This window comes from Opisthorchis viverrini (genome assembly GCF_000715545.1).
Source record: "Opisthorchis viverrini unplaced genomic scaffold opera_v5_3, whole genome shotgun sequence".
NCBI classification, from domain to species: domain Eukaryota; kingdom Metazoa; phylum Platyhelminthes; class Trematoda; order Opisthorchiida; family Opisthorchiidae; genus Opisthorchis; species Opisthorchis viverrini.
Window position 1 is genome coordinate 552,045 of NW_008751659.1, and position 27,143 is coordinate 579,187.

Genomic DNA, 27,143 nt, shown 5'->3' on the forward strand with positions numbered 1-27,143 from the left:
CTGAGAACATAAAGAGCAGTGCTACACCCTTTTTTCACTTATGCCTTTCAGGTGAACGACAGCCACTGACCGACAGAACAAAAGCGACCCAGGAAACTTGGGCAAAAGCCTCGATCCTGTGTATCAATCTGTGAATCCGTGAACTGCTTCGCGGTAGTGCACTGTGGAAAGCTTAATAATAATCGGTCAGCTTTAGCACCTTTTCGGTGTCTAATTGCCATGCCACCAGGAGAAAACACGACGGCTTGGATACTGCCAGGTTTCCCAAGCCTAAGAAATCGAGAGGCAGAAGTCAGGTTCGAACCACGGACATTGTGGTCAGTAAGTTCGCGCTCTAACCGCTGAGCCATCTGACCCCTTGGAAAGCTTAAGCATTAGTGGGGAATGTTGTGTGAATGTAGTTTGGCATGCTCGTATGGAATCACGCCGGCGCGGGAAGGTGAAGGGATAGTCTACCGCTTCCAAATTATCGTCACGTACTCGTCGTTCGTCTGTGAGCATCTAGAGAAGGTTTAGGGATTCGCAATTTGATAGAGAGGATCGAGGCTTTCGCCCTTAATTCCCGGCTCGGGTTTGTTTTGTTCGTTGCCATAAGTCTAAGGTTTGTAACAGCTTGATCACAACCAGCTGCATTCGGGGCTCCACTAGTCGTCAGCACTGGTTTATAACAAACATCGTCAACTCGGATGTGCGTGTTCTTGAAGGTCAGTGGATTAGGGAAAAATTGTCCCAGACCTTTGGAAAACCCGAAGTTTAACGGCAGTTTCTCACGAGATGACTTTCCAAAATTTTATCCATTTTGGAGGAACATGGTTAAACCTATGTTTAAACCAACCTTGACAGAAAGCTTTAGACTAAGGTATGATTTATATGGCACTTAAGCCGAGAAACAGCCAAACTTGGGATGTCTTGAAGAGAAGTGACATCGTGCTCACCTAAACAGCGGGCGGCGATTGATGCCGGTCGGTTTTGTTGAAGGAAACCAAGAAGAGCAGAACGTTTGAGTGCCCGCTTAAATAGGACCGAGAAGCTCGCAGAGGTGTGCCTTGAAAAGAAGTAAACGGATGGCACGAGGTTTGAATGTAAATCAGGAAGTCGAAGGGCTAACTTAAGAGCGTCCAGCATGGAATTGCAGACTACTGCGATGACCTTAGATGACCGCTGCACAATCCTCAGGTGCTTCAGCTCTGAGCACCAAGACTATAAGACGACTCGGTTACTGGTTCGAACCAGCCCTCTGCATCTCGGCTTCTATGTAGGATTGGGCAGCCTGACAGCATCCCATCCCTCGTGCTTACTTCAGGTGTTATGGCAGTTATGCACGGAAAGGGCGTTATTCCTATCAAGGTGTCATCACCCCAGCCCACTTAGCCTCATGCCACATCGGCCGTCGTGTGGTGGCTTGAGACTGATCGCCCATTTATGCTGCATGCAGTAGAGCGAGTAGACAAAAACGGGCTACTGCTGATGCCTTACTCCTTCCTCTCCCACATATTCGTTCTTCTCCCTCTTCACACTCTGTTTCTAGCACCATCTCCGTAGACACGTTCTTAAGCAATGAAGCACCCCTTCCCCGCCCATCGTCGCTAGCCATCGTAGTCACGTACACCGGGTCTCATCATCCGAATCCTGATGCTCAGTTAGAGGCTGCCAGTCAGTTCGCAGTCAGAAAGAAGCTGGACAACAGGCTGCTGCTATGTAGACGATGTACACACTTTCCATTGATGCTGACTGTCTATCTGAAACGAGGACTGAACACCCAAGTGCGGTTGTTGAACTGACCTCCCCATCAGATTGCCCTCGCTTTTTGGTTAAGCAGCTCTAGTGATCCAGGAGCCTCTGCTGTTCTTTCTGTTGGGGTTGGAGTTGTTGGGTTTGTATAGGGTCGACAACTGCCGACTCCATGGATGGGAACCCCGGGTCTCAACTCACCAATCTTCAATGACATTGGCAGAAATGGCTCATTCGCGCAGTCAGTTGCGCTCGTGAATCAAGGATATCGTCTTCAATGCGTAGATACCAAGTTCAAGAACTAGCTAACTAAAAATACCATCGTCTCCAAGGCTTGGCTGCATTTCCCACACTCGACCACTTTCCGGTGATAGAGACTAGCAGCTGGATGCAGTGTGCCTATGGTAACGGTTTACAGCTGATAACTTGATGGTTGTGTTGTGTACGACGAGGGTCAGAGTGCAACGACAATCAGAATGGCAATGGAAAAGACGGAGGGCCCGAAAGCTAGGCTTTATTCATCCAAAACTTTGACACTGAGAGCTGAAAACGGAAGAAAGTGATTTAGCAATAAATGATAAAACGTTTGAAAAACAGAGCAAATATACAACACCAGCGTGGACAACTGTCAGAGGAAATTCATTCCACGTAGCAACTATGCGCAATGGGAAGAACATGCTCCACAAAAGTACGTGGTCAGGTCTTCCAAATCTTTCTGCCATGTCTCCGCAGTGTGTAAGAGGGGTCACCGGGCAAACCCCATCCGCTAAAACTTGTTCAAACAAGGCGTACGTAGGTATCGCGCCCTGCGGGAGGCTAGGTAGTCTACGGGAAATGTTTACTTCAATATAGCACGTCGGGTAATGGTATTTATGGACGCAATAAAAAAGTAGTTATCGTTACAACTAACAATACAATGATTATCAGGCGTGTAGCATAAAATGTGCTAGAATTACCGGGCTTCGCTGACTTGATGTCTTTGAGGTAGATGTTGAAGGCGCGAGACCAGAGGTTGCACCGCCGATACGTACGTCTCGAGTTCGGTGTCGAGGCACCTGTGTTCAATAATAGCATGACTCAAACTGTTATTAGTGGAGTGGGTTGTCACCATCTTGTAATGTCCGGGCTGTGCATTCGGCACATTACTGCCATATGCTCATGAGAAAAGAACTTGCAACGAATGGACAGAAAAGGGAACAATGAAGCCCCATGTGCTTGAGAAATACAATTAAGAATAAAGTGTCTATACTTTTGGACAGCATTAATATAAATAAATATAAGTGTCATGTCGAATTGACGCGCCAGCAAAGGAGCATTCCTCGCAAAACTCATCTGACATAAGCGCAGCAGGCAAGCCTTAGCTAGCTAGCTAGCAGTCGACAGCATTGGCACCACCGAAGTCGGATGCGAATCATGTTCTACATGCCTTTTAACGGCGTGCATGCAGAATCGCGTGAACCCCAGCCAGGCAGCGGGGAGGCTTCCGCAATGCTCAGTGTGACTGCAGTCGCTTTCATCTCGCGTTGCCGTTTCGTTGCCCGCCTCCCGCGGACCTTTCACCAACGGTCGCTTGGAGTTTAAAATGACCTCCTGCAGTGTACGCGGTGTTTGAGTTGTGTGGCATGCCTCAGCAACATTAATGTGGAATATTTGATCTGCTGATCTAATGATTCGGATTCGTCTCCAAGTTTCCGTTTACACCATTTCGTTGCGGATCCTCTTCAGCCAACTAACTTTTGCTACTCTACGGAGACGCTAGTGACTAAACGTTTGAAGACGTCCTCGGATTGGAAGGCCAAGTCACACCAACGTAAACTATGACTGCTTTTGCATTCGTCCTGTATACATGGCCTAAGTTTCAATGAAGTTCGTTTCCGACGCCACACATGACGCAAGTTAGCGAGCGCTGCTCGCACTTCATCCGTTACGGTACAATTACTGCCTACGCAACCACCGCGACACGTGAAGTGGCAAAAACCTCAAGTTCCAAAATTTTGGAAAAGCACAAGACGATGGGAAATCTTTAAATAGGACTTCCCATTTTGAAGGTGAAAAACGCATGTCGAAGCAGAGAATCACGTCGGATATTGTCTTTAAAGTTTTCTGCGCGAAAAATCAATCGACAAACAACAGAACGACCCCGTCCCCATAATCCAAGCCCTTCAGTCTTCTGACGTGACTCAGATACCTAGATTCGCGGTCCTTAAGAGTGTACACTCAATGATGATGTCGACGATTAAGTTAAGCAAGAAGGGGTGAGGCGACAGTCCTGATGAAATCTCCTTTATTAGGAGTCGTTTAGTCATCATCACCATCAACAGCATAACATGAGTGTTCAACATTGATGCTCCGTGCAGTACAACCATGACTTATTTTAAGGTCGTCTGGCCATATGGTGTCCTACAACGGCATGCCGGCCACAAACTCAAATCGGTCACGTTCCCATCAGTTACCGTTGGCACGAATCAATGCCTGACTTCCGGTCGTTTCGGAACATTGATGTCCGTGCAGTACAACCATGACTTATTTTAAGGTCGTCTGGCCATATGGTGTCCTACAACGGCATGCCGGCCACAAACTCAAATCGGTCACGTTCCCATCAGTTACCGTTGGCACGAATCAATGCCTGACTTCCGGTCGTTTCGGAACACCTTTGTGGATTCCGACCATGCAGTCGTCCGAGGCCGCGTAAAGTGCGGACAAACCGCTTGGCAACTGATAAACTGGCCGATCCGGATTTTAGAGGAGTTAGCCAGAATCGTCTTCTAAAGTCTTCCAAGTGCTTCACTATCAGATGTGACCTTATACTGGGACAAGATTGCCAACTCTTTGCACAGTGGTGGAAACTTTGCCTGTGGCACGGTACCACCAGGCGCACTCAATCACTGGATATCAGACCGGACGGTGGCAGTCCTTAAACCTCGGAGAAATATCCCAGCCGGTCCCGAACATAACTTGGCACGATGAATTATCAGATCAGGCGTCAAAGTGAACGTTCGAGCCGACCGTGAAGAAAACCAATGAAATGGAAGAAGTCCAGAAAGCCGGGTACGCCTGAAGATTATATCAGTAGCTTCGTGCGACCGGACCTCGGAAACCACCTGGGGGCAAAACCATCAAGGATAGGAAAGGAATGACCGTGTCTCTGATTCATAAAGCAGTGTGGATCGCACCACCGCAGTGTAAATCCTGCCCTTGACAGACAAACTCAGGTCACGTCAGCGTGTCAGAGGTTGGCTAAGGCTGTCCTGGCCTTTCCGATTCGAGAAATAATCTCATCTTCAGTCAGTCCACCGGAACCTATGCAACTGCCCACGTATACAAATTTATCTACCACGTCGATTCGCTCTTCAGCAAGCAGGAGGTTCGGGTTTGATTCCACCCGGTCTTGTGGCAGCACTTTACACTTTGAAGATGTGAAGCGCGTGCCAAACCATGTGGCAGAGCTATCTAGGTTATTTAGAATGATTTGCCTTCTTGAAGCATCTCAACCAAGGATAGCAATATCGTCCGCGTACTCAATGTCTGTGAGGAACGTCCCAGGGGCATTTTGACAATCGAGGTTTCAGAGGCAGACAGAGAAATTTCAAGCAGCATATTAGTAACGAAGTTGAAGAGGAAAGGTGAGAGAGGGCAACTTTGTCTTACGCCACCGGACGTGGTTAACTCAGGCGAAAGCTTACCACTTATACCTGCCACAGGAGGTCGCATACAATGGCCTAATAAGGGATTCAAATTTGGAAGAAATTGATAATTGTTCACCTGTAGCACCCTTTCGGTGCCTAACTGCCATGCCACCCGAAGGTTGCAAGGGGGCTGGGATACTGTCAGGTCACCCAAGCCTAGACAGGGGAAGTCGAGATGCAGGGGTCGGGTTCGAACCACGGACCTTCTGGTCAGTAAATTCGCGCTCTAACCACTTGAGCCACCCCCCCCCCCCCCGAATTTGGAAGGGACACCCTTGATCGCCAGACGCCACCAGAGTTTATGACGATTGTCGGAGTCATGGACAGCTTTCTTATCAAGTAAAACGGCCACTGTGTTACATTTGAAACAGTGGCGCTGTTCATGAACTTGTCTCAAGGTATCCTTGGACAAGGCGAAACACAGCTTTATTCTCAGGAATCTGTCTCTCCTGATAATCGATCAACCTGCGCAAAATAATGCCATAGGGTACCTTAGGTGCAGTGGATACCAGGCTGGTGCCACAATGGTTTTCGCATAACGTTCTTGTGCCCTTCTTGAAGACAGTATGGTTATGAGACAGTTCACCAGGATATCGCCACCTTCGTTGAAGTGTGCAGGATGCAGACCATCAGCAACAGGTGCCTTGACGCGCTTGACTTAGGGATTGATATCTCAAGCAGGATTTTGGTTGCCAATGGCCTGTTCCATTCAGGCTTGCCGGGCTCTTCCACCCATTGTGTTGAAGAAGACCAGCTTAACTGTTCTTTGAGGTTTTTAGCCCGCCGCTCAAGACGATGATTGACGTAGTGAATCGCTGTTCCGTCTTTTCCGCATATTGTCTCGTTAACGCATGCCTTCTTTTGACCCGGTGATCGAATCAGTTGGAATAGGGTGCGGCTGTTGTCTGCAGCGGAAGCTTCCTCTGTCTCATGGGCCTTCGAAATTCACCAGTGTCCTCTGTCTTTCTTCAAGCTCCTGATTATCCCGTGTTTGAGGGATATGCTTGCGCCGTCATAGTCGCTAGTTTCTGGTATGGCCTTTTTGACAACAATAAGGTCTGTTGAGGCGAGATGGCCCAAGTGGTTAGAGCGCAAATTTACTGACCGGCAGGTCTGTGGTTCGAACCCGACCTCTGCCTCTCGACCTCCCCCTGTCTAGGCTTGGGGAACCTGGCAGTATCCCAGCCCTGGTGCTTCCTTCGGGTGGTATGACAGTTAGACACTGGAAAGGTGCTACAGCTGAACGATTTGTTTTAAGCTCTTCTGATCTCGAAACTATCCAGAATACATTTAATCGAGTCAGATAGCCTGGACAAACAGTTATGAAAGCTGAGAGCATTGTTTCTTTAACGCGCCTCCATTCATCCTCTAAGCAGTCTTCGTTTACGTGACTGTGTGTTTCTCGTAGATTTCTAGCCAGATCAGCTCGACTCTCTTCAGCTACTGAAACTTGTCGAAGTTGATGGACTGAGCTTTCGCACGCGTAATTCTCACATACAGTGGAATGATATCCGGATCCGAACGGTGGCATGGTCAGTGTCGCCTACACCAGAAGAAACGACAGTCCTTAACTGAAGCTCTCTCTCGGTAACTGATAGCCACATTTTCCAGTTAGGTCCACAACTGTCGTTTGGTAAATCGATGTGAACGTCTGTGTTGGAAGTTCGTACTGGCCCGGAACAGAAGATGATCTGCACACAACGGAAGAAGTCACTCCTCATTATTCATACGATGAGCATTAACTCCAAGCCTACCACCTAACTGTGCTTCTTCCGGACTTGCCCCTCTCAGCCTTAGAACAGCAGTCTGTTGGAGCGTATGCAGATACGACAAATAAAGGTCGTTTACCGCATCAACCTGCTTTGATCTTAATTGAGCCAGACAACCGCACAGCGCAAAAACGACAGTTCACTGGGATCCAGAGTAGTAAGGTGCTTTCAGCCCTGGGCATAGCGTCAGGGTCACCAAATACCCAACGATTCGCTCGTCCTTTTTAAATACTAGCGAAACCTTATCAGTGGGTGGTTCGATCACCGGAGGCCCCCTTGATCTTATTGCCTGTATCAGCTGGAATACTTTACACCCGTTCCAGAGTTTTGGGCTTACATCTCTCCATGTTACGTATCTGAGCGTGTAGGACCCATGATCATAGTCGACTTGAGAACGAGCGCACAAACTCCCAGCTATGGTGCGAGCCCAACTACTCGTAGCGCAGAGAGAAGAAGACTGAACCTTCGGAGTAGAGTTTTTACTGCCTTAACCAAAGGCAAAGTACAGTTGGAGCACCGTTGAATGTATATAATTTGAACACCCATGGGGAATAATAAATTAGTTTGAATATATAAAGTGCAATTGACCAATGGGAAGTAAGTATGATCCCTTTGAAAAAATGTGTAACATGGCGAAAAGGGCGCGAAAATTAAAAATCTGGTTTTCCATAATGCAAATTTGGCAATAACTTGACAAGTAAACGGTTCTCGGGGATACTGATATCCTCATCAACTTTCTGGATCCACCAAGCTTCTCGATCCGCGCAGATGCTTTTCACTTGACATCTGACAATCTCTCGAGTTGTACTGGGCTTTTGGCTAGTAGAAATAGGGTCCCGATCGTGGAGCGCTTGTAGTTTTGTCGAAATCCAATGCTTGAATATATTTTCCTGCATTGTTCCACAAGCGGAGTGCTCCGCATCTTTCAGGGTTGTGGGCAGTGTTTTTCAGTGCGAGTCCACATCAGAAGACATACCCTTCCATAGGGACCCTAGTTGATGGTCATGATTAGTTTGTTTCGCATGAAAGCCCGAGAGCTTTTCTAAGAATTGGCATCACCACCTAAAAAGGTTAGGCGTTTTAGGCGCCCAACGGAACTATCCCTAGAATCTCACAATTCCTTACTTTGATCGTCCTAAGCTAATTTTCCTCGGAATCTAACGTGCATCTATCAGCCAGCTAGAATAGGCATATTCGTAACATACAAGAAGGTGGTTATGGTATCCATATCAATGGAACAATTAAGTTATTTTTGGACATTACAGTTGGAATGAACAGTGGGTTCAATAGTATTACGGAATAGCTGAAAAGCGAAATGGGTTCGAAACGCTCAGCCGTAAAACCGGACAACATATTTTGGACACCTTTTCGGCAGATACTTCCAAGAACCAACCAACGGTTACATGTCACTTCGAGTGTGGACCGCCCTTGTGAGAGTCGCACTATTCATCAAAAGTCCCCACTGAAGAGGTAGCGCCAAAATAATCCGACAATCAAGAGGTGAATGTTTGGAGAGACGATGAGCAATCTTTTTATAAAAGTCGGGGTACTGCCGGTGGAAAGTAGCGTGCAGTATGTATAATTTCCTCATTTACTATTAGCATTTCAGGACCAGACACTACCCACCATTTCGCCTACTTCGGATGAGTTACGGTCTAAGTTTTATTTTGTTAGTTAAAACCGATAAACCGCACCTTTAGATTCTTTATAAAAGTCTCTATGGGTGCGTTTCTGATGACTGAGTGAAGGCAAGATCAACCTGATTTCAACCATTCCCCATTTTTACCCTCTGTTCTGAGCTATTACTTACTGAACGTTCGGGTTGTCCTCTATAAACGATGTAGAACGATCCAGCCTGATTGGTATAATGACTGGCTTCAGCATCTCAAAATGTGGTCTGGTTTCTTTTACCCGTGTTCAAGCCACTGGTTGTCAGAGCTAGATTCAAGATTGACACGGTTCACCGAAATTACAACAGTCTTTTCTTAGTCCGTAACTTTGACGTTCGAGCTTACGGTGATGTTCGAGGTATTAGCAAACCATGCAGGCTTCGTGGTGCTTAACAAATAAATGTATTTAAAAACTGACCTTATCGAAAGGACTTTTGTTTTGGATGGAAAATATTGTCTTTTCTTAAGTTTCGTACAGTGACCAAAGATAGACATCACAGAGAGAGCTTGGATAATACTAGATAAGAATGCGGCCACACTCGAACGCAGCTCCTACTGACATGTGATTTGTATAGTGTTTCTCATACATCCACATCTAATGCTAATCAAAAATATGCAGCATGTTAACAAAACGACAGTGTAGTTGGCTTCCACAAGGTCATCTTATCATTAACTGTTGATGGTTTTGCATTGTGTCCATGTTTTGTGAAATTCTACTCGTTAACTATCAAGCTATGTGTTCCTATGTTGAAATAAATAAATCATCCAGCTATAGCACCTTTTCTGTGCCTAGCTGCCATGCCACATGAGGGCTGGGATACTGCCAGCTTGCCCAAACTTAGACAGGGAAGGTCGAAAGGCAGAGCTCGGGTTCGAACCACGGACCTTCCGGTCAGTAGATTCGTGCTCTAACCACTTGGTCCATCTCACCCCCGTTCCTAGGATAATGTCGCACTTAATCGCCAGTATTGACCATGGATGCTATGCGTCTGACCTTTTCGTTCGTCACCGTTGCACTTCAAACAAGTTTTGCAACCGGCGTTTTGTGTACACGTGTTAGTTATAGTATCTTGACCCTGCCGACTTTTGGACCACTTGTTTTCATGTCGCAATGGCCAACTTGTTTATTGTCTCACTCAACCACTAGTAGTTTCGTTGTTTCTTTATTTTCAGCATTCAGCTAAAACATGAAGTACATTTTGGTTACCGGCGGCGTCATCAGTGGCATTGGGAAGGGGATCATTTCGAGCAGCATGGGGACGATTTTAAAGGCTTATGGATGGAATGTGACTTGCATCAAAATTGATCCTTACTTGAACATCGATGCTGGCACATTTTCGCCTTATGAACATGGCGAAGTTTACGTTTTAGACGATGGAAACGAGGTTGATCTGGACCTGGGAAACTATGAACGCTTTTTGGATATTACACTCACCAAGGACAACAATATAACCGCGGGAAAAATATATCAGCGCGTAATCAAGAAGGAGCGTCAGGGTGACTACTTAGGCAAAACCGTCCAGGTAAAGATCATTGCTCACCTGTTATTGCGTGTGGTTTCCCATTTCAGTGCCATACTCATGTGGTATATCATGACCTGATTTAGCCCTACCCTTCCTATGTCCGAATCAAGAGATCAGCCTCGTCAAAGCTTTTCGCGGGTAAATAGTTGTTAGACACGCATCTTTTTGCGCACCTGCAAGACGCGTTATAACAAAATGCTCCACGCCCCTATTTCTGATACAGACTGTGAGCTTCATTTGGTGCAAACTACAAATGTGTCGCTCTGAGAGTGAAAGTTTAGCCTAGGGATAGAGGATTTAAGCACATCATGGCTACCATAGTAGAATACAATCATAACAAACACCCCCAAATTAAGAGAATTCTCAGCCACAAGCAAGTGCGCCACAGAGAGGTTCTCACAACATAATGCACCTGAACGGACTTCGTTTTTGTGAAGAAGGTTTTCCCAGGTCTCAGCAATTTCGTTCACCGACAATCAGGGGAGGGGTTTCGACACTCTATCCAATAGTTTGATTTTGGAGAAAAGATCGCGCTACTGGGTATTTGGAGAACAGCATTTTTAAAGCGAATAAATATGTATGTCGCCATTTGGGTCGCTGCACACCCTAGTGTGAGGCATTCAATGAAGTACCCATTCGGAATACAGTTCTGGAGTGAAACGTTTGTTCTTCAGATGTGCATGACATACAGTGAGAGGGGACATGTTCCTTAGTGATTCAGGATCTGTACTGAGCTAGAAGAACTTCAGCGGCTTTTCCTTCCTCTGAATTCTAAAAAATGCTAGTCGTTCCGTGCTCTTACTTGCAGGAATGTGGCTTGTTTCTGTTAGCACAGCATCCGCAATTCTCCGTATTTATGGTGCTGTTTGTTTTGAACTGAAAGAGCTACCTCTTCCCTCAACCCTGCTCACACTGTTTTACCGTCAATCGTTCAGATTTTTTATTTTGTTACTCTATGTTGCACGAGTGCGGTTTTCAATTGTAAGTTCCGGATTTCATAGTGCCTTGTTGGGAAATCTCTAATCAATACGCAGTCAACACACGTGACCACGTGATGTTGGTCCCGTGATCGAAGGATTAGCGGCGCTGTGTCCCGTCCGAGCGCGAGTTAAACACAATGCTGATCAGCTGCTAGTGACCAGACGGTTAAGATTTCAGACGTGTAGCTGGGAGGTCGTGGGTTCACGACTCTGGAGTTTCGAGAGGTGTGATGATGGTTCCCAATAAGTATGAAATAGCTGTACAGTGCTTCTCGGCTTTTCAGCATAGATTGGTCCCATTTACATCACTTTCACTCTTGCTGAGAATCATTAGCCGAGCCTATAGGAACATCCGTATAAGGGTTCGGACGCTCTACAATTTAGCTACGAGTGACTGACCAGCAGTGTAAGTGACTCTTGCTGAGCAATGATCGCCATACTTTCTTTAATGGCGCTATTCACCTCACGTGATCTGGTAATCACTGGCTTTTCGATTGACATTTCTTAGGAAAAGATCCATGTGACTACTCTTAAGCAGATTACCTATACTTATTGTGAGGTTCGGAGTTTCAGTGTGAACTCCATCTCTCAGTTGAAGGTAAGGTATTCAAACGTCCCATGGCTTCATACTTTTTGCTACGTAAGAGACGATTTCTTTACTTGTGGCGCTTTAAACACAACTTCAGAGATTCGGAGCAAAGCCATCTTTTTTTTGTCACATTTTTTTGTCCTATGGTTCTTAAGACGGAGAAAGCTAAGCGGTCGGAACGTTACGCATGAGCGCCATCTGAAAAGTTACTCGTCTCAGCTCGGTTGTCAGTTTTCGATAATCAAAGACCATGTTTAGAATAAAGTTACGCCCGTCTGCCTGTCCAACACACCATCACCTTCAATTACTTCCCGAACGGAGTGTACAAATATTCTGTTTATCGTTGAACACAACAAGTGATGGCTTGGTATATAGGCGCGCCCTGTCTTTCTGATGTATTGATCTTACGGTGCTCTCTGTTGATCTGTGATGTTTCAGGTAGTTCCACACGTAACGGATACAATAATGGAGTGGGTTGCTGATGTAGCCAAGATTCCTGTTGATGAAAGCGGCCAGATCCCCGAGGTGTGTATCATCGAACTCGGTGGTACTATTGGTGATATCGAGTCCATGCCCTTTGTGGAAGCATTCCGGCAGATGTTGTTCCGTGTGGGTAGTACAAATTTTTGCTGTGTACACGTTAGTCTCGTGCCTATGTTGTCTACAGTGGGAGAACCGAAGACAAAACCAACTCAAGTAAGTGTTTTTAATCCATCCCAGGTTTGATTTACCCCATACTACGTGATAATACCAATCCAGTCGTATTGCCCTTCACCACAGTACAGTGACGAAATAAGTACTGTTAACTGGTCTATGGACACACTTTTTAATCCTTTGTGAGCAAACGGTGAATTGAACCTCACCATAGCACTTTGCCGGTCCAACTGCCTCCTTCTAACTGTGCTTGACTCGAATCGAACACCGGCGGTGCTGCATGGAATGCTTCATTACAAATCCCATGAAAATGGTTTGTCATTCCCGAAGAATGGTCACAGTGAGAAAAGCTATGGCTCTGTTCTTCGAAATGGTTTAAAACCAAAATGCTCGACCGACGCTGTTTGCCAGATCAACTCTGCGTATGTAGGCATACCAACTTTTAAAGCTGGGCATTCTGTATAACTTGATGCTTTGGTCCATTATCCCAGAACGAAGGCTAACGTGTACATTACCATTTTCTCATTTATACTTAAAGGAGGAGGTGTACACCTAAGTGACCGCTCACCAAAACTGTATGAACTATGGTGACATTGTTAGCTGTTGACTTGTTCGGTGTCATGGGTCCATTGATAGACAAATATGGTACGTTTTACACAGTTTCCTAACCACTACTACTTTGACAACATCTAATTATTTGGTCCTTTTTTCGTCTTGACCTAACGTGTAGGCCTCTGTGCGTGAGGTACGAGCGTGTGGATTGCACCCGGACCTGCTCATGTGTCGGTGTACCTCTGCCCTATCGCAGAGTGTTGTAGAAAAAATAAGCCTCTTCAGCCAGGTTCCAGTAGACCATGTGAGTTTTACTTGTTTTGTGTTACTTCTCCTCTGTGGAATTCAGTCGCGATTTGTTTGAACTGCCGGATTCCCCTTCGCATTGTCGCGATTTTTTTCTTGGATTTGGGGTTCGTTGTTGCTTACTACATCACCTGCTTACTCCGACAGCTGCTGATTGCTTATTTTCTATCTTACAAAGATAGGAAGATGATTTTTTCACACAGCAGTGCACAATTTTTTCCGTGGGTTAAAGATTTAACCAAATCTCTAACCAGAATCACCTGAATGCACATCCATCCATCCATCAGCCTTCAGTGTTGTACGGTTTCTCATTGTCTCTTTCGACTGTAATTTCACAAGTACGAATTAAGGTTCTCCAACAATGTTACTATGAGTTAACCAGAGTCACTAGAACATTCACACTACCATGCATACTGTATCAACTTCACTGGTTAAATTCAGTACTGGTTTGACTGATTCAAATAAGATCACTGTGAGTAGATTTACGAAATGAGGTAAGGGATAGAACCAGAGGATTTTTTCCTTCCTCACACTAATGTTGCGCTTCCACATCACTAAATTTTGATCAGATTGTCTTTCCTTACCAGTGAATGCAGTGGTAAGAACAGTTTTGGCTCACAATTGGTGCTAGTTTTTCCATTCTATGCTCTTCTGACTCCCAGGTGATCGCTGTCACTGACTCCACTCACCTGTACGAAGTTCCACTGATGTTGGACAAACAGCGTGTATGCAGCATTCTCCTCGAACATTTCCGGTTGAGTCCGAAGCCTCAGATCGAGTACCCTGTCTTGGGCAAATGGAAGGCGCTGACTCGTCGCCTGAAGCAAGCTTCACACCCGGTTCGTGTTGCTGTTGTGGGCAAATACACCAAACTCAACGATGCCTACATTTCACTACTAAAAGTGAGCGTTAGATGTATTTTCCAAATTGAAAATGTCTTTGGTGCTTAGGGACAGTCCGGTTAGGATCAGTGCGTGCGTATAGGTGGTCCACTGGTGTGCTTCGACAATCTACTGTCAGCGATGTCCATTCCAGATGGAATATTTCCTAGATAACTTAGGTAGTCCCAAAGTTATCGTTCAACTGTAGCACCCTTTCGGTGCCTAGCTGCCATGACGCACGAAGGAGACAGGAGGGCTGAGATATTGCCAGGTCGCTCAAGTCTAGACAGGGGAACTCGAGAGTCAGAGGTCGGGTTCGAACCATGGGCCTTCCGGTCAGTAAATTCGCGATCTGACCACTTGGCCCATCTCGCCCTGGTCCTAAGGTTAACAGAATAAACGAATGACTGTTAATCAGGTGACGGTTGATCTGTTCGGCGAGCTTGGCGATTGACTTGCAAATTCTTCGCTATCATGCGATAAAATATCGTCCATGTGCGGTTCGGCGAGTGACTCCTCCACTCCTGCTTGTGTTTAGAAAGCTTCCAAAGAGTACCCATTGGTTTTCATAAAGGAACCTACTCACAAGGTTGCTGAAAACTCTTCGGCAGCCCACGACCATTGGTTGTTTGAAGCTTGTCTGGCGCTAGATTCAGTTTGTCGTTTCAGGTGCCAGGTCGTTATAAATTATCGGAACGCAAACAGAATTGGAGCAATCATCCGCCCAACCTCGCACTGACGATGCCTCCTCGCGTGATTGGTTAGGAATTGTCTGGCATTTTGTTTGGTTGTTCATTTCGGGATTTGTTTGTCTTGCTTATGGTTGGTTTTTTGAGTAGCTTCAATCCAGCGGTTCTCTTCCCTTTTTCCGATTGACCCATTCTGCTTTCTGTTTCAGCCAGTCTACATGCCGTTTTATTGGCCGATTGAATGCCTGATCTGATCAGTCATTTATTCCGTTGTAGCTCTTGACCGGTTCATAAGGTACATTTTTTTGGACGCAATTTCCGTTCAATGTTTTTTGGTCTCTTGACTTACTGACTCGTCTTATGCTAGGGTCCATCCCAGTAGTCTTAGTTTCTACCCAGCTTTTGTGTCCTCTTTGCGGCCCGTATTGGTCAAAATCCGTACTTCAGTGGTAAGTCGCAGTTGACGTATGGGATAGTGATTAGCTTAATGTACGTTGAGCGGTGATCTGCTCGTCAATTCCTCGCTCTACATGGCTCCTAATGCAGAAAGTGTGTTTTACTGATCCATTTACTGACATCTTAGTGCGTGGAATTCATCCCAATCTCTGCATGCTTGCAATTCGTGCGCAACAATTATGGCAAACAAGCCGAGAACATTTTACAAAGTAAATGTTGTGAGATGTCCCCCCCAAACACCCGGTAGCTTGGTTTACTTCCGACTTTATGGGGCTACAGTACAAGTTGATCGTAATCATAGAGCGCTCAAGTACTTCCGTACTTTTGTTGCATACGTTCGTACGTATAGAATAGTTCGACTTCTAATTCTCACCGCTTTCGTAGGTTGTCTACTGTTCTGTGCTGCGGAAATGCACCGTTTATAGACCATTCTGAAGACAACAATTATTATCTTAACCCCAAACATATGAACACCAGGTGACATGGTTTACGAGATTCCCGGGCTGGTTAACTAAACTCGCTTCTGCGCAATGGACACCATCTAGTTAAGTTTGAACAAGGTGCGATGCCTGGTGTACACTGTCAGAAAACCGTTACACCATTTGAAGCGTTAAGGCTGTATAACATCATGATTGTTAGTTATTTCCTATTCACTGAGAGTTGTGGGGCACACAGAGGCATTCCTCAATTAGGTTGGGTGAATTCCTACGGAATTTCCGCGGAAAAGGAGCACCTTTGACTGATTGAGAGTTCGGCCATTTTCTGTGAACTTTTCTGTTACGAAGGTTTTCAGTGTGTTTAATAAAGTTACCATTTATCATGATGAGCTCCCGAACACACTCCTAAGCGCACTGAAAACACTAGCATAGTATATCTTGAACTGTTCCGCTTTTGGAGAGCTTTTCCTATTTCTCTCGTGTGTACTTAGCTTCTCGTTCACATCCGTGCCGTACATTGTCTTTTACCTCTCCAGGCTTTGCAACACGCAGCCATTTACACTGATTGTAAGATGGAAATCGAGCTTGTCTGTTGCGAAAATCTCGAGGAACAGGTTCGGCTTTCTAATCCAGATCAGTTTCATCAAGCCTGGTTGTCTGTTAGTAGCGCCGATGCTGTGGTCGTCCCCGGTGGATTCGGCCCCCGCGGTTTGGAGGGGAAACTTGAGGCCATACGATTTTGTCGGGAGCGTGGAGTTCCGTTTCTCGGTCTTTGTCTCGGGCTACAATGTGCCGTCATAGAATTTGCTCGTAATGTGTTGGGGTGGAAGGTGAGATTAATTACCGGATTTTTTATCGATTTGTGGGCAAATCTATGCTGTTTACTATCTGTCCTTATTCCGACTCCTTTCTTCAACGTTTGATTGCGTAGAGTTGAATAGCGTGCCATATTTTAATGTCCATTCACTCCACTACAAGGATAGTCAAACTCCAAACGATAGAGGATACCCTGCAACCTTAATTGATGGAACAGGTTGAGGTGTCAGCACACCGAGGGCTCCTTCACCCCATTTTGTGATCCTGCTTCTTCTTAATTATCCCTCTAGCCTAACCACCCAGTCAGACTGTAAAATGCCCCCCCCCTCCACAATGAATGGCCATTAGTGCCATCCTATTGAATTGACCTCACTATTCCATCGTGATTGACCTGTTCTGAACCTGTTAAGAATTACTCATTTGCCGCGGAATTCGATGTTGTTATGAAGACGAATTGTTCCGTCGAACCTCATAACAGCTTCGAATTTCCGCGTCCCAGTATCTATGTTAATTGCTTACAACTAATTCGATTGTGTTTCCTACCATATTTGTTGGCGTCCGAATTTCTTCGAGTGTCATCAGCCTCAATACAGTTTCCTTTCCTCGCCGGTACCCATCTAGTCGTCAGGTTGTACTCAAATTCCTTGTCAGTCATTAACTGAGCTCTACGCGTTCCAGGATGTTATTTCAGCATAGTTGGTTGAAATCTGGTCTTTAGTAATTTGGCCAAATAGCGGATAGTTTGGTCATTTTGATCTGTCCAGAGTATCACGTGACACATTTTTACACCATAAGTGAACTGTTTTCGTAGATTGCACGTGCTCCTGAAACGGATTGTTTGGCTGAGATATTTCGATATGAACAATGGCTACAATACACCAGTGACCAATTCCACGGCTTAACGACCAGTGTAACGGTGACGCTACTGATGGAGAGGCACGCGAGTGGTATGTGTTCGTAGAATTTCGCTTTGCGTCTATTGAAAAAGGGAGATCTGTTGCGGAATTCGTGGAGCCACTTTGTAACATTTGCTTGGATTTGACCGACGAATGAGTTGAGTCAATGAATCTCCAGGAAAGTTCAAGAAGACTCGTTCAGGAGAAGATGGGTGTCCAGTTTTTGTAACTAGGGTGCAAATTAGAGTTTTGCTTCCCTGTTCAATAGTCTGTAACCGTTCAGTTGGCATTTTCTAATAAATAACTCCGCAGCGAAGGCCTTCTTCCTTTCACCAGCATCATTTAACTTGGCACGCGTTCCGTCATCGTCATTATCACACATCTTATCTCGATCTATCCCGCCGTCAGATTTTTTGTTGGTTGCTTGTTTTTATAGAGTAACTACAAGTGCAAACGCATCAAGAGGAGATACCTTCATCTAGAGGATCAAACTGACAGTGCGTCAACGTTTCGTTTTAATTTCCATTAAAAGGAACAACCCCCTCCCCGAAACCGAAGTCGGGACGTTGGTGCTCCCATGATTGGTTGTGGGATACATCACAACTTTTAAAGTGCTCTATTCATCTGATTGGTATTTTACTCTCCGAGTGTCACCTGACATTGTTAACACCTTTGTTGCACTATCTAGGAGCATCGGTGAGGTTTCCATGACTTAATTTGACTTTGGAGATGTTTTTAGGAATGTGGGCTAGTTTGATTGTGTACGATCGGCAACTTAACCAAAGGTTTGAATACATTTGGCTGATGATTGCTCTCACTTATCCCGATTGTAATGGCTAGTGGGCGTTGCATGGTTTATCCATGTTGCACCAGTGTGTTTCATTCACATGCTTGCTAGGATATTGGAGAGCTGGCATATTCACTCCGGACGAACTGAAATACCACATCGTCCATTCGAAAAAAGCTGTTTCAAACATTCAGATGTAACAAAAACTCCATCACCTTGGCGTAGGAAATGTGCAATACGATCTGTGTTCGTTACCCGACTCACGAAGAAACAGCTCGGTGGTCGTTGGTGTATTCGTTTGGGCAATTTGATTATGACGAACTATCTAACAAGGACTTACACTAAGTGTGATACCACCATCCTCCTCAATAACAAACTGTTCCCGCAGGGTGTTTGTTCAAGATTGCAATACTGCACTCGCGATATTCTGGTATCATTCATTCACCGTAAGCACGTGGTTTTCGTTATTTTTTTCGCCATCGTTTAATTTCACTCACCTCTTGTGCATGATTTTCTTTTCCAGGATGCCAATTCTACCGAATTCGATCCCCAGACAAAACATCCTGTAGTGATTGATATGCCTGAGTTCAATCCCGGTCAAATGGGCGGTACAATGCGCTTGGGTCGCCGGCGTACATCGTTGTACTTCTCATCAACAGCTGATACCTACATAGGTCGCACTTATGGCAGATCTGGATTACCCATTACCGGTGCTGGAGATTCAGCCGCCTCTAGGCCCTCTGACAGTGTCGTTCATCGCTTGATTAACTCTCCATTCTTTGATGCTCGCCATCGTCATCGTTACGAAGTCAATCCAGACATTGTGGACGAACTTGAGAGTGCTGGCCTGATTGTTGTTGGTCGTGATGCTGACGTCGGTAATCGGATGGAAGTTATAGAGCTGTTGCGCCCTCTTCCTTACGGAAAGCTTAGTCGTGACAGATCTCAGAGCATTGACGCATGTTCTCCAGTCAAAGATGATCCAATTCCTTCCAACTGCGGCTCCATTCGTCATCCGTACTTCGTAGCTACACAGTTTCATCCCGAATACACGAGCAGGCCAGCGCACCCATCTCTGTTCTTTGTCGGTCTTGTGTTGGCAGCAAGTGGGCAGCTCGAACGTTACTTGCGCAATCCGTTCCGTTTGAGCCCAACAGCATTGCTCAGTGAGATCGGTGATCACCCTTCCTCCGCAGCATTCAGCTCAAGCTCCAAGCAGACACTTCAGGAAAGCGCCTCGAAATCTACCATTTCTAGTCAAACTGAGACTGCTCTCTACAATCATGTACTTGATACCCGGTTCATCGGGGCTCCCGGAGATGATGGATTAGCTGAAACAATGAACAAAGTAGCCGATTTTCACATCGGAGACGAGTAGTTGGTGAAACTGGCCTGTTAGGTAAGCTGATTTATTCTTTGTGTTGTGCATGTGAGTTAGTTGGAATTTTCAGGTTGCCTTCTGACTGTCTGTCCCGTAAGTCTCTCATTTTTAGTGACCGTTTCCCCATAATGGTGTCGCGAGATGTGAGATTCTGAGAGATTATGGGGTCGTCTTCATTTCCCCTTAATGTACAGTATGCAGACACTGTGTTACAAATAGATGCTTATCTTCGTATCAATTTCTATGTGACACACGATCGCTTTACTGCAAATCCTCTCCAAACAACTTTTGCAGTGTTATGCTTTGCAGCCTCTGTGTTCCTCACTGTCTTGCGTAATTTCACGACTGAACATCTCACTAGGATGCCAGCAGCGCCGTTGAGATTCATAAGGTATATCCTACGTTAATTCAATGGTAGCAGAATCCTGCAATGTCTATGCTTTTTGTAGGCCCTTAGCTATCTGGAGATGCTTACTAGCATTATTGAAAACGACTCCGTCCTAGGTCACCAGTGTTTTACTGCCACACGGTCAATTTACTTAGATGAAGCAATCGACTAAAAGAAGAAAGGTGGTAGAGATAGCGATCCAAATTGAACAATCTCTTGTTTTCTATAAGAAAGTAGAAAGATTCCTGACAAGCATATACATGTACTCTATTGGTCGCACTATTGCTTCTTGATGTGACTGAAAGTATGCAGTAAGGGGTTGACTCGCTGTGGAACTCGAAATGAAATCCATAAGCTATGTTCACCGCGGGAGTTGGATTTGCCTCAACTAGTGCTGTTTCGCTTACCTTGAACTGTTGATTTCATTTGTTCGGGAGCACGACCCATTTAGGTTGTGCATGGTAATTCCGTTCTTCACTGCTCACCAGCAATGGCGTGCGGTTCCAAACTCTCACCTCAGCGAAACAAACACTTGTACACTCAGTTTAACATAGTTTCATCAACCAATAATGTAGTAAACCCCATCCACCCCATTTTATCCGTCTACCGTACACAACCCCTTCACAGTGATTGCTTTTTGGTTAGTGGCGTCAAACTCCTAGTGTAACCTTAGTGAAATTAGATGCCAGCTTCCTGATTGCAACAGTTTAGAACGCTTTCCCAGTTACAGTCCTCTTACTCCAGAGTCAAATAAATAACGCAAATGGCATACCGAGCACATGACATCGTGTTGCCCGGCAACCGCTTTTGACCGGCCGCTCAAAGGTCGCCTTATAAGGGATTACCGTCTCATCCTTTCGTTGGTTCGACAACAACTTTTGCGACGAAAACCAGCCCACTCAGTGCGTGGCCGTTTTGAATAAACAAACTCATAAGGATACTAGATTTCATCTGCCCATTTGATGAAGAACCTCAATACGTTCCAAATTTCCTTGTTCCCGAGTTCAGCCCAACGAATTAGCTTGCCTCTTTTAAGTGGTAGTGTAGCAACAATGGTATATAGCACTTATCACGTGTTTTTCACTAACCAGATTCTTTTTATTTTTCCATCCCTGCTGTGTCACTTCACTGCAGATAAACACCCACGGGAAGCTCTTCCATTGTTACAAATGGTGCTGACTTTCATCAGAATGCATTTACAATCCTTGAGTTTAAATGCACTTTTCGAGCTTCTTGCCTGTATTATTGAGATTATCATGTGTTTTTATACATCTGTCTATTGGTTCTGATCACGGATTCTATTTCTGCTGATGGGTAGACCACTGGGTTTGTCTGTTTGCTTGTGCAGAGCTAAACTACACGTCCGGCACTGTTTGACTCTTCTCTCATTCATGGTGTTTATTTATTTGGACTGAGATAGATGAAGATATGTGAAATTGTGACTAACGTGATAGAATCGGTATTCCATCTAACCGCATGATCAAACTATGGTTTTATCTCATTTTGCCTGACGATCATAGAATATTGAAAGCGCCTGCCTAAGCCGATGCAGACAGGTACAGATAACGGGATGGTATTGCGGAACATATTTTAATGGGTCGCTACTTTGATGCTATGGCATCGAAAGAGATCTCTTCCAGACCATTCCAAACTTCGTTGGTTCACAAACGCTCCACCTTGGCTGAACCCAAATTGCCTATGCGATTGAAGGAACAGGGAATGAATTTGATTCACACTTATCAGCCGTACAAATTCTCGATATCGACTCCTTAATCTGGACAGAACTATGGCCTGGGGGGGCTCTGAAAGATGCAGCCGCAAATCAGTGTTCGTTTACTCAGTTTCCAATTAGATTACCTGACAGATCGTTGGAGACATAGATAAGCTGAGTGCCTGTGGTGAGTTGGTAATACCAGGCTTTATTTGGATGATGTAATGTGCTCTTACCACACACAATCACTTATGTTCTACGCTGGTATTATTTTCTATGCTGTTGCTGATAATGATGATTTCCCTAAGGAAATGATTGGAATTCACTGCTAGCCCCAGGTAAATAAGTCTCTTGCTACAGTACAGTCGTCCACAATGGTTAACCAGTGAAAACTGGGAATGTCTTAAGCGTGTAGCGTGTAGGGTCACACCTTGGGCGACTTATGCCAGTTGAGTTCGGTCCGCGATCGAACGTGAATGGGGTTCTTCTTATGTTATTTTTCTTACCTCATGAGTCCCGAGCATTAGTTCATCTCGTTACGGTATCTTTATGACTTGAATGACTTGTGTGTAGTTCGAAACACATAATCACCTGTATCATGCAAGGCAGTTACTTCAATGCACTTCCCATTTGAGTACACGAAGCTGTGCGTCTCACGGGAAAACCGCACCCAACCTGGTGTTCGTGTGAACTCTGAACAAACAACTAGTCGTGGACTCACGTCTTCAGCTATCCGAGGGTTCAATTCCGTGCAGTTCTTCGATCCCGAATTCCCGTAGGCTCCCTCGTTCAGCAACGTATCTGCACTTCCCACTTGGGATCAAGGGCACATGTATTACCCAGTCGTCAAACCCTTCGGCGTTGGTGTTGACAATCCACCAGAAACGTACAGTCGATGTAAAACTCCTGCAAATGTAATCCCCAGAGAAACTGAAGTATTATTGAATATCTGGATGCCTCAGCTCCGCTGTCGAAGGAAATTAGTGGGTAGTTATTTTTGAATCCAATCCTCTCACGTTCGGCTCTCAGCTTGTCTCTCAAAACCCGTCGGTCACCCGGTCCTGCATAATATTGAACTTACTGTTCATCTCCATAACTTTATTAACACAAGGAGAGTAACTAATCTTGGACAACGAAACTGGTGTGGGAGTACTTCTGCCTAACGGCGGTCAACCACGTTAAAATAAGCAATCGAAAGAATAATGAAAAGAAGCGCTTTCACAGTCGGGTGCTCACAATTCCAGGCAACCTACAAAGAACCTGACAGCCGGACGCTGCTAGCTACGGTCGTAAGCCAGGCTCAAAGAGGGTCACCAAAAACCAATCCTGAAAGGCGAATCACACGACAGCACCCAGAATTTTAGGATTTGATCTCCCTCCTAACCGCCCTACCACCTTCCATATCGTATCCGTTGTTTTGGGAGGCTGCTAAGTAACTTGTTACGCCGATGCGTGCAGCCGTGTGTACTTGCGGAAGGCTAAGCGTGAAAGAGTGGGACGGTCTATCTTACGGGAATCAAATGGCGAGTGTAATCTGTTGTGCTACGGCGCAACAAAGTGCAGATCATTGTTCTCTGACAGTCAAGTAAATCGGACCATTTTAATGGCCCATTCCTGCAGCGTTGCGGAATCGACCTACAACTTACTTATTTCAGAGACAGCAATACTAGATGATAGGTGTGGCTATTGTTGAGCGGTAGACTGTGGGTAATGAGAATATTCATAAATTTCAATAGAGATTTCACCCGACGATTGACCTAAATCTAACAGCCGGTATGCGTACCCACTCTTTGTCATACTGCTTAGTGTAACGTGGAGAAAAAACACGTTTTTGAGCATAATTTTATTGCTTGGCATTCCGGCTATCTCAAGTGATCTCCATCAGGAATGGAATGATCCCAATCACAGACTGTAATACGCACCAGCTTGTGTCAGTCAACACTGAATCAGTCAACATCTCGTGCGAAGTATATTCAAGTTAAGACCAGCACTTGTTTTGTGTTGAGCCTGTTCGTTCCTGTTTTCCGGTGTTTAGCAGCTCTGTCCACTTCACCATTTCACACGACGCTTTGGCCAATAGAAATGAAATTTGAAGCACTAAACGCTGGCTGAGTGAGATACCAGCTGATCAGCACCCCTACTCAACATGTGTTTGTATGTGAGATCGCTACGAAACCCAACACGCTCTGTCATGTTTTGGAACTGCTGTGGTTTGTGTGAAACGGCTTGTCTGCTTTATCTACAGTACGTACCGTCTCAATACAGTTAGGCCCAAGTTGAAAAAGTTGACACGCTGGACGCGATGCCCTGTCGTAAAGCTGCTAAACCAGGTCTATTTGTTCTTTTCAAACGGGCCAGACGGGAATCCCGACTGTGTTCAATAATGGCTGTCACGTCACGGAGCCATAACATGAATGCACCTCGGTGCACCTCGATGCATAGAGTCTACTTACGGAAGCCAACTTCCTTTTCTTCTGTTTGAATATCAGACTGTCCTGCGCGTACCTACCAACGTGAATCCACTCAAAAACGCGTCGGACGTAATGACAAGGTTCGTTTTACCGATACCGTGGCGGGCTGAAGAGACTGATCCAGACTGTACAGTAGAATTCAAGCGAAAATCTTCCGCATAATTTATTGAACGGTATGAAGAACCACTGTCTTTCAATGAGTGGCGTATTTCCTGAAGTATCCTGTTTCTGGACTGGCTTTATCAGAGTTTCGCAACGGTCCGACATCGAAAGTTACAGTTACTGAGTTCTGTACACATCCCACTCTTAGGGAAAACTTCCGTAAATGAGAAACTTTGGAAAATCGAATATCCAGCGTTTGATGTGAGTGAATAAAAAATTCAGACGATTAACCATAATTTCATTGTTCAAAATAATTGGAAGTACGCCGATCCAGAGCATTTTAGAGATTTGCGGGATGCGTGTGCGTAATGATTCCCACACGAAGGAACAAGCGGCTGGTCAGCAGTGCGATTAACTGGCAATTAAACAGGATATACGGCCAGTCTCCTTCAATCAAGTAAACCATATTGCGTGGTCACGTTGACTGGCTCCACAACTGACCTGTTATCAGATGAGTGGTGCTATGTCCTGTTTAAATGCGAGTTAACCACGCTGCTGATAAGCCGCTCGTGGCCGAATGAGTAGTGGTTAAACCACTAACTGGGAATTCGCGAGTTCGAGGTTCTCTAGAGTTTCGTGGGGTGCACACTACTTGTGATTTTCAAGAAAGGTTAAATTAGCTGTAGGGTGCTTCTATTAGCTTTTCAGGGTAGATGAATTCCATTTAAAGAAGGAAAATGGAAAATTCCCAAATCTCACGCTACCAACAGCTACGAGAAGTCCAGAGGAAGAAAATTCAGCTGATAAATGAAACTATCATCTAAGTCCTCACTCGAGATGCCAGCCAGTACATATGACTACTTAATGTGCATTCGGTGGTTGAAGGATGATTGGCTTTGTATCCTACCTAAATTCGAATTCACCATTGAATATCCTCGAATCTCTCCACGGTACCAAGAATGGAAGGGCTGCTCAGTGTTTCTCGACCTCCCAGGACTGAGAACTCAACTGGGGTTTAAACCTCAGTTGAAAACGTTCACTCAAATTCCAAAACTGTAGAATAACCGTGCGCCCTGCTGTTTAGCGACATTAAGATAACTAGGAGCATATTTCGACCATTGACTACAAAGTTGGTAACTTTCGTATTTCCGGAAAAGCGAGCGATGAAAGCTTTCGCAATCGGGTACCATTATTGTGGGAACTTACTCTCAAGTGTAGCACTGGGTACCTTATGCTAGTAAGGCGTGAATCATTGCTTCTCGAGGAAGATAGGTTTCAGTTGGATAGCTATCAAATGGAAGTGATCAACTTTGGGAAAGCAATCCACCGTGCGTTTCATCCTTCAAAGGGCTCACAAGTTAGTAGTGGTACCATCCATTCACGTTCAGAGTTCATAATCCACGAAATCACCAACACTGAATATGCAGATGACGTGTAGAGGTTTCTTGTTTGGTTTCATCCGCTCGTCGAATTCCTCAGTGAAATTACCACTAACGAATCGTCACCTAGTTGCTGGGGCCACTGTCATGATCTTCAACGGAGGATCCGGTAATTAACTTATAGTTCTCAAGCAGGTATAATCTAATGGAAGCTGTCAAAAGATTGAACACAGTTCACTGAACGTGTCGTCAGTTGAGTGCATCAAGGTCGATCGTCTGATGTCCACGCACAAAGCGGTTTAAGAAGGACCTACTATAGTCCTTCAAGTAGTTTGTTAACACCAAAAACCTGAGTTACATAGTAAATAGTCATTTTCGGTGCCCTGATGGACGTAGGATCTTGGGAATCTTGTGTAAAGTCAAGAGATCATGTTCGGATTTTATCAATGACCTAATGGAAATGCAGTCCATAGCCCATGATGGCCTGCTCCCAACTGTGAAAATATTTACCCGAATTTCGTCTTTGTAATAAACGACAGCACCATCGGTTCATTAGCGCCCGTCAATCTCTTGATGGAATCCGGAGCAGAAGGCAAGGTACCTAGGCTAGCCAACCACACAACATTCCCTGCTACATGGGTTCCAGAAATCAGTTCGTAGTTCTCGATAGGATTTGTTGGTACGCACACTCTTACTGGTTGACATTCAAGTTTTGCAATTATTTGAGTAGGTACGCGAAGACCCCATCCTGGAAGGTGGATTTTCCCCATAACTCATTCAATTCGTTATCTCATTCATGTCGGCTTACCTAGTCACGAATTTACAACCCAGAGACGCTCTTCCGTCTATCCTTTCCAATAGTTAATATATTGGCATGCATACCGCATCCCCATTTATGCGCGCGTCTGAAGACGCACGCCATTTCGTACCTCATTTGTTTACTAATTGTCAGAGACGTAGGCACCTTGGTGGACTATCCATCAGTCGTTTCCTCTTTTTTTACAACTAGCGTCGTAGTGCGGTAATACAGAACTCTTGCTGTACGTAGCGACTATAGTGATACTCTTGTCTACAACATTGCTTGCTATCGTTTTCAGTATCCAATTTTCCATAGGGGTAGACAGTTATACCGTATTTTGTACCAGTAAGCCTAGTTAGAACATTCAACACCAACTGCCATAAAGCATTGAACCCAAGTTCTATGGATTCTTAATTCACTCGGATTTTGGTTAGTTTCATAATGGATGTTTATTTCAATGAATTACTCACTCATGATAGATATTTGTTCA

The 27,143-nt window shown here is 45.1% G+C and overlaps 1 protein-coding gene across 1 annotated transcript in view; it reads left to right on the top strand.

The window, feature by feature from the left end:
* T265_00292 (hypothetical protein) overlaps positions 1 to 21,607 on the top strand; it is a gene marked incomplete at both ends in the record, with an annotated part of 40,402 nt that extends 18,795 nt beyond the window's left edge. Inside the window, 7 exons of the mRNA XM_009164037.1 lie at positions 10,050 to 10,379; positions 12,387 to 12,644; positions 13,333 to 13,458; positions 14,123 to 14,362; positions 16,460 to 16,753; positions 18,946 to 19,821; positions 21,326 to 21,607. Coding sequence (XP_009162301.1) covers positions 10,050 to 10,379; positions 12,387 to 12,644; positions 13,333 to 13,458; positions 14,123 to 14,362; positions 16,460 to 16,753; positions 18,946 to 19,800 — 2,103 coding nt within the window. The remainder of the gene's footprint in view (positions 1 to 10,049; positions 10,380 to 12,386; positions 12,645 to 13,332; positions 13,459 to 14,122; positions 14,363 to 16,459; positions 16,754 to 18,945; positions 19,822 to 21,325) is intronic.
* Positions 21,608 to 27,143: the final 5,536 nt, after the last annotated feature.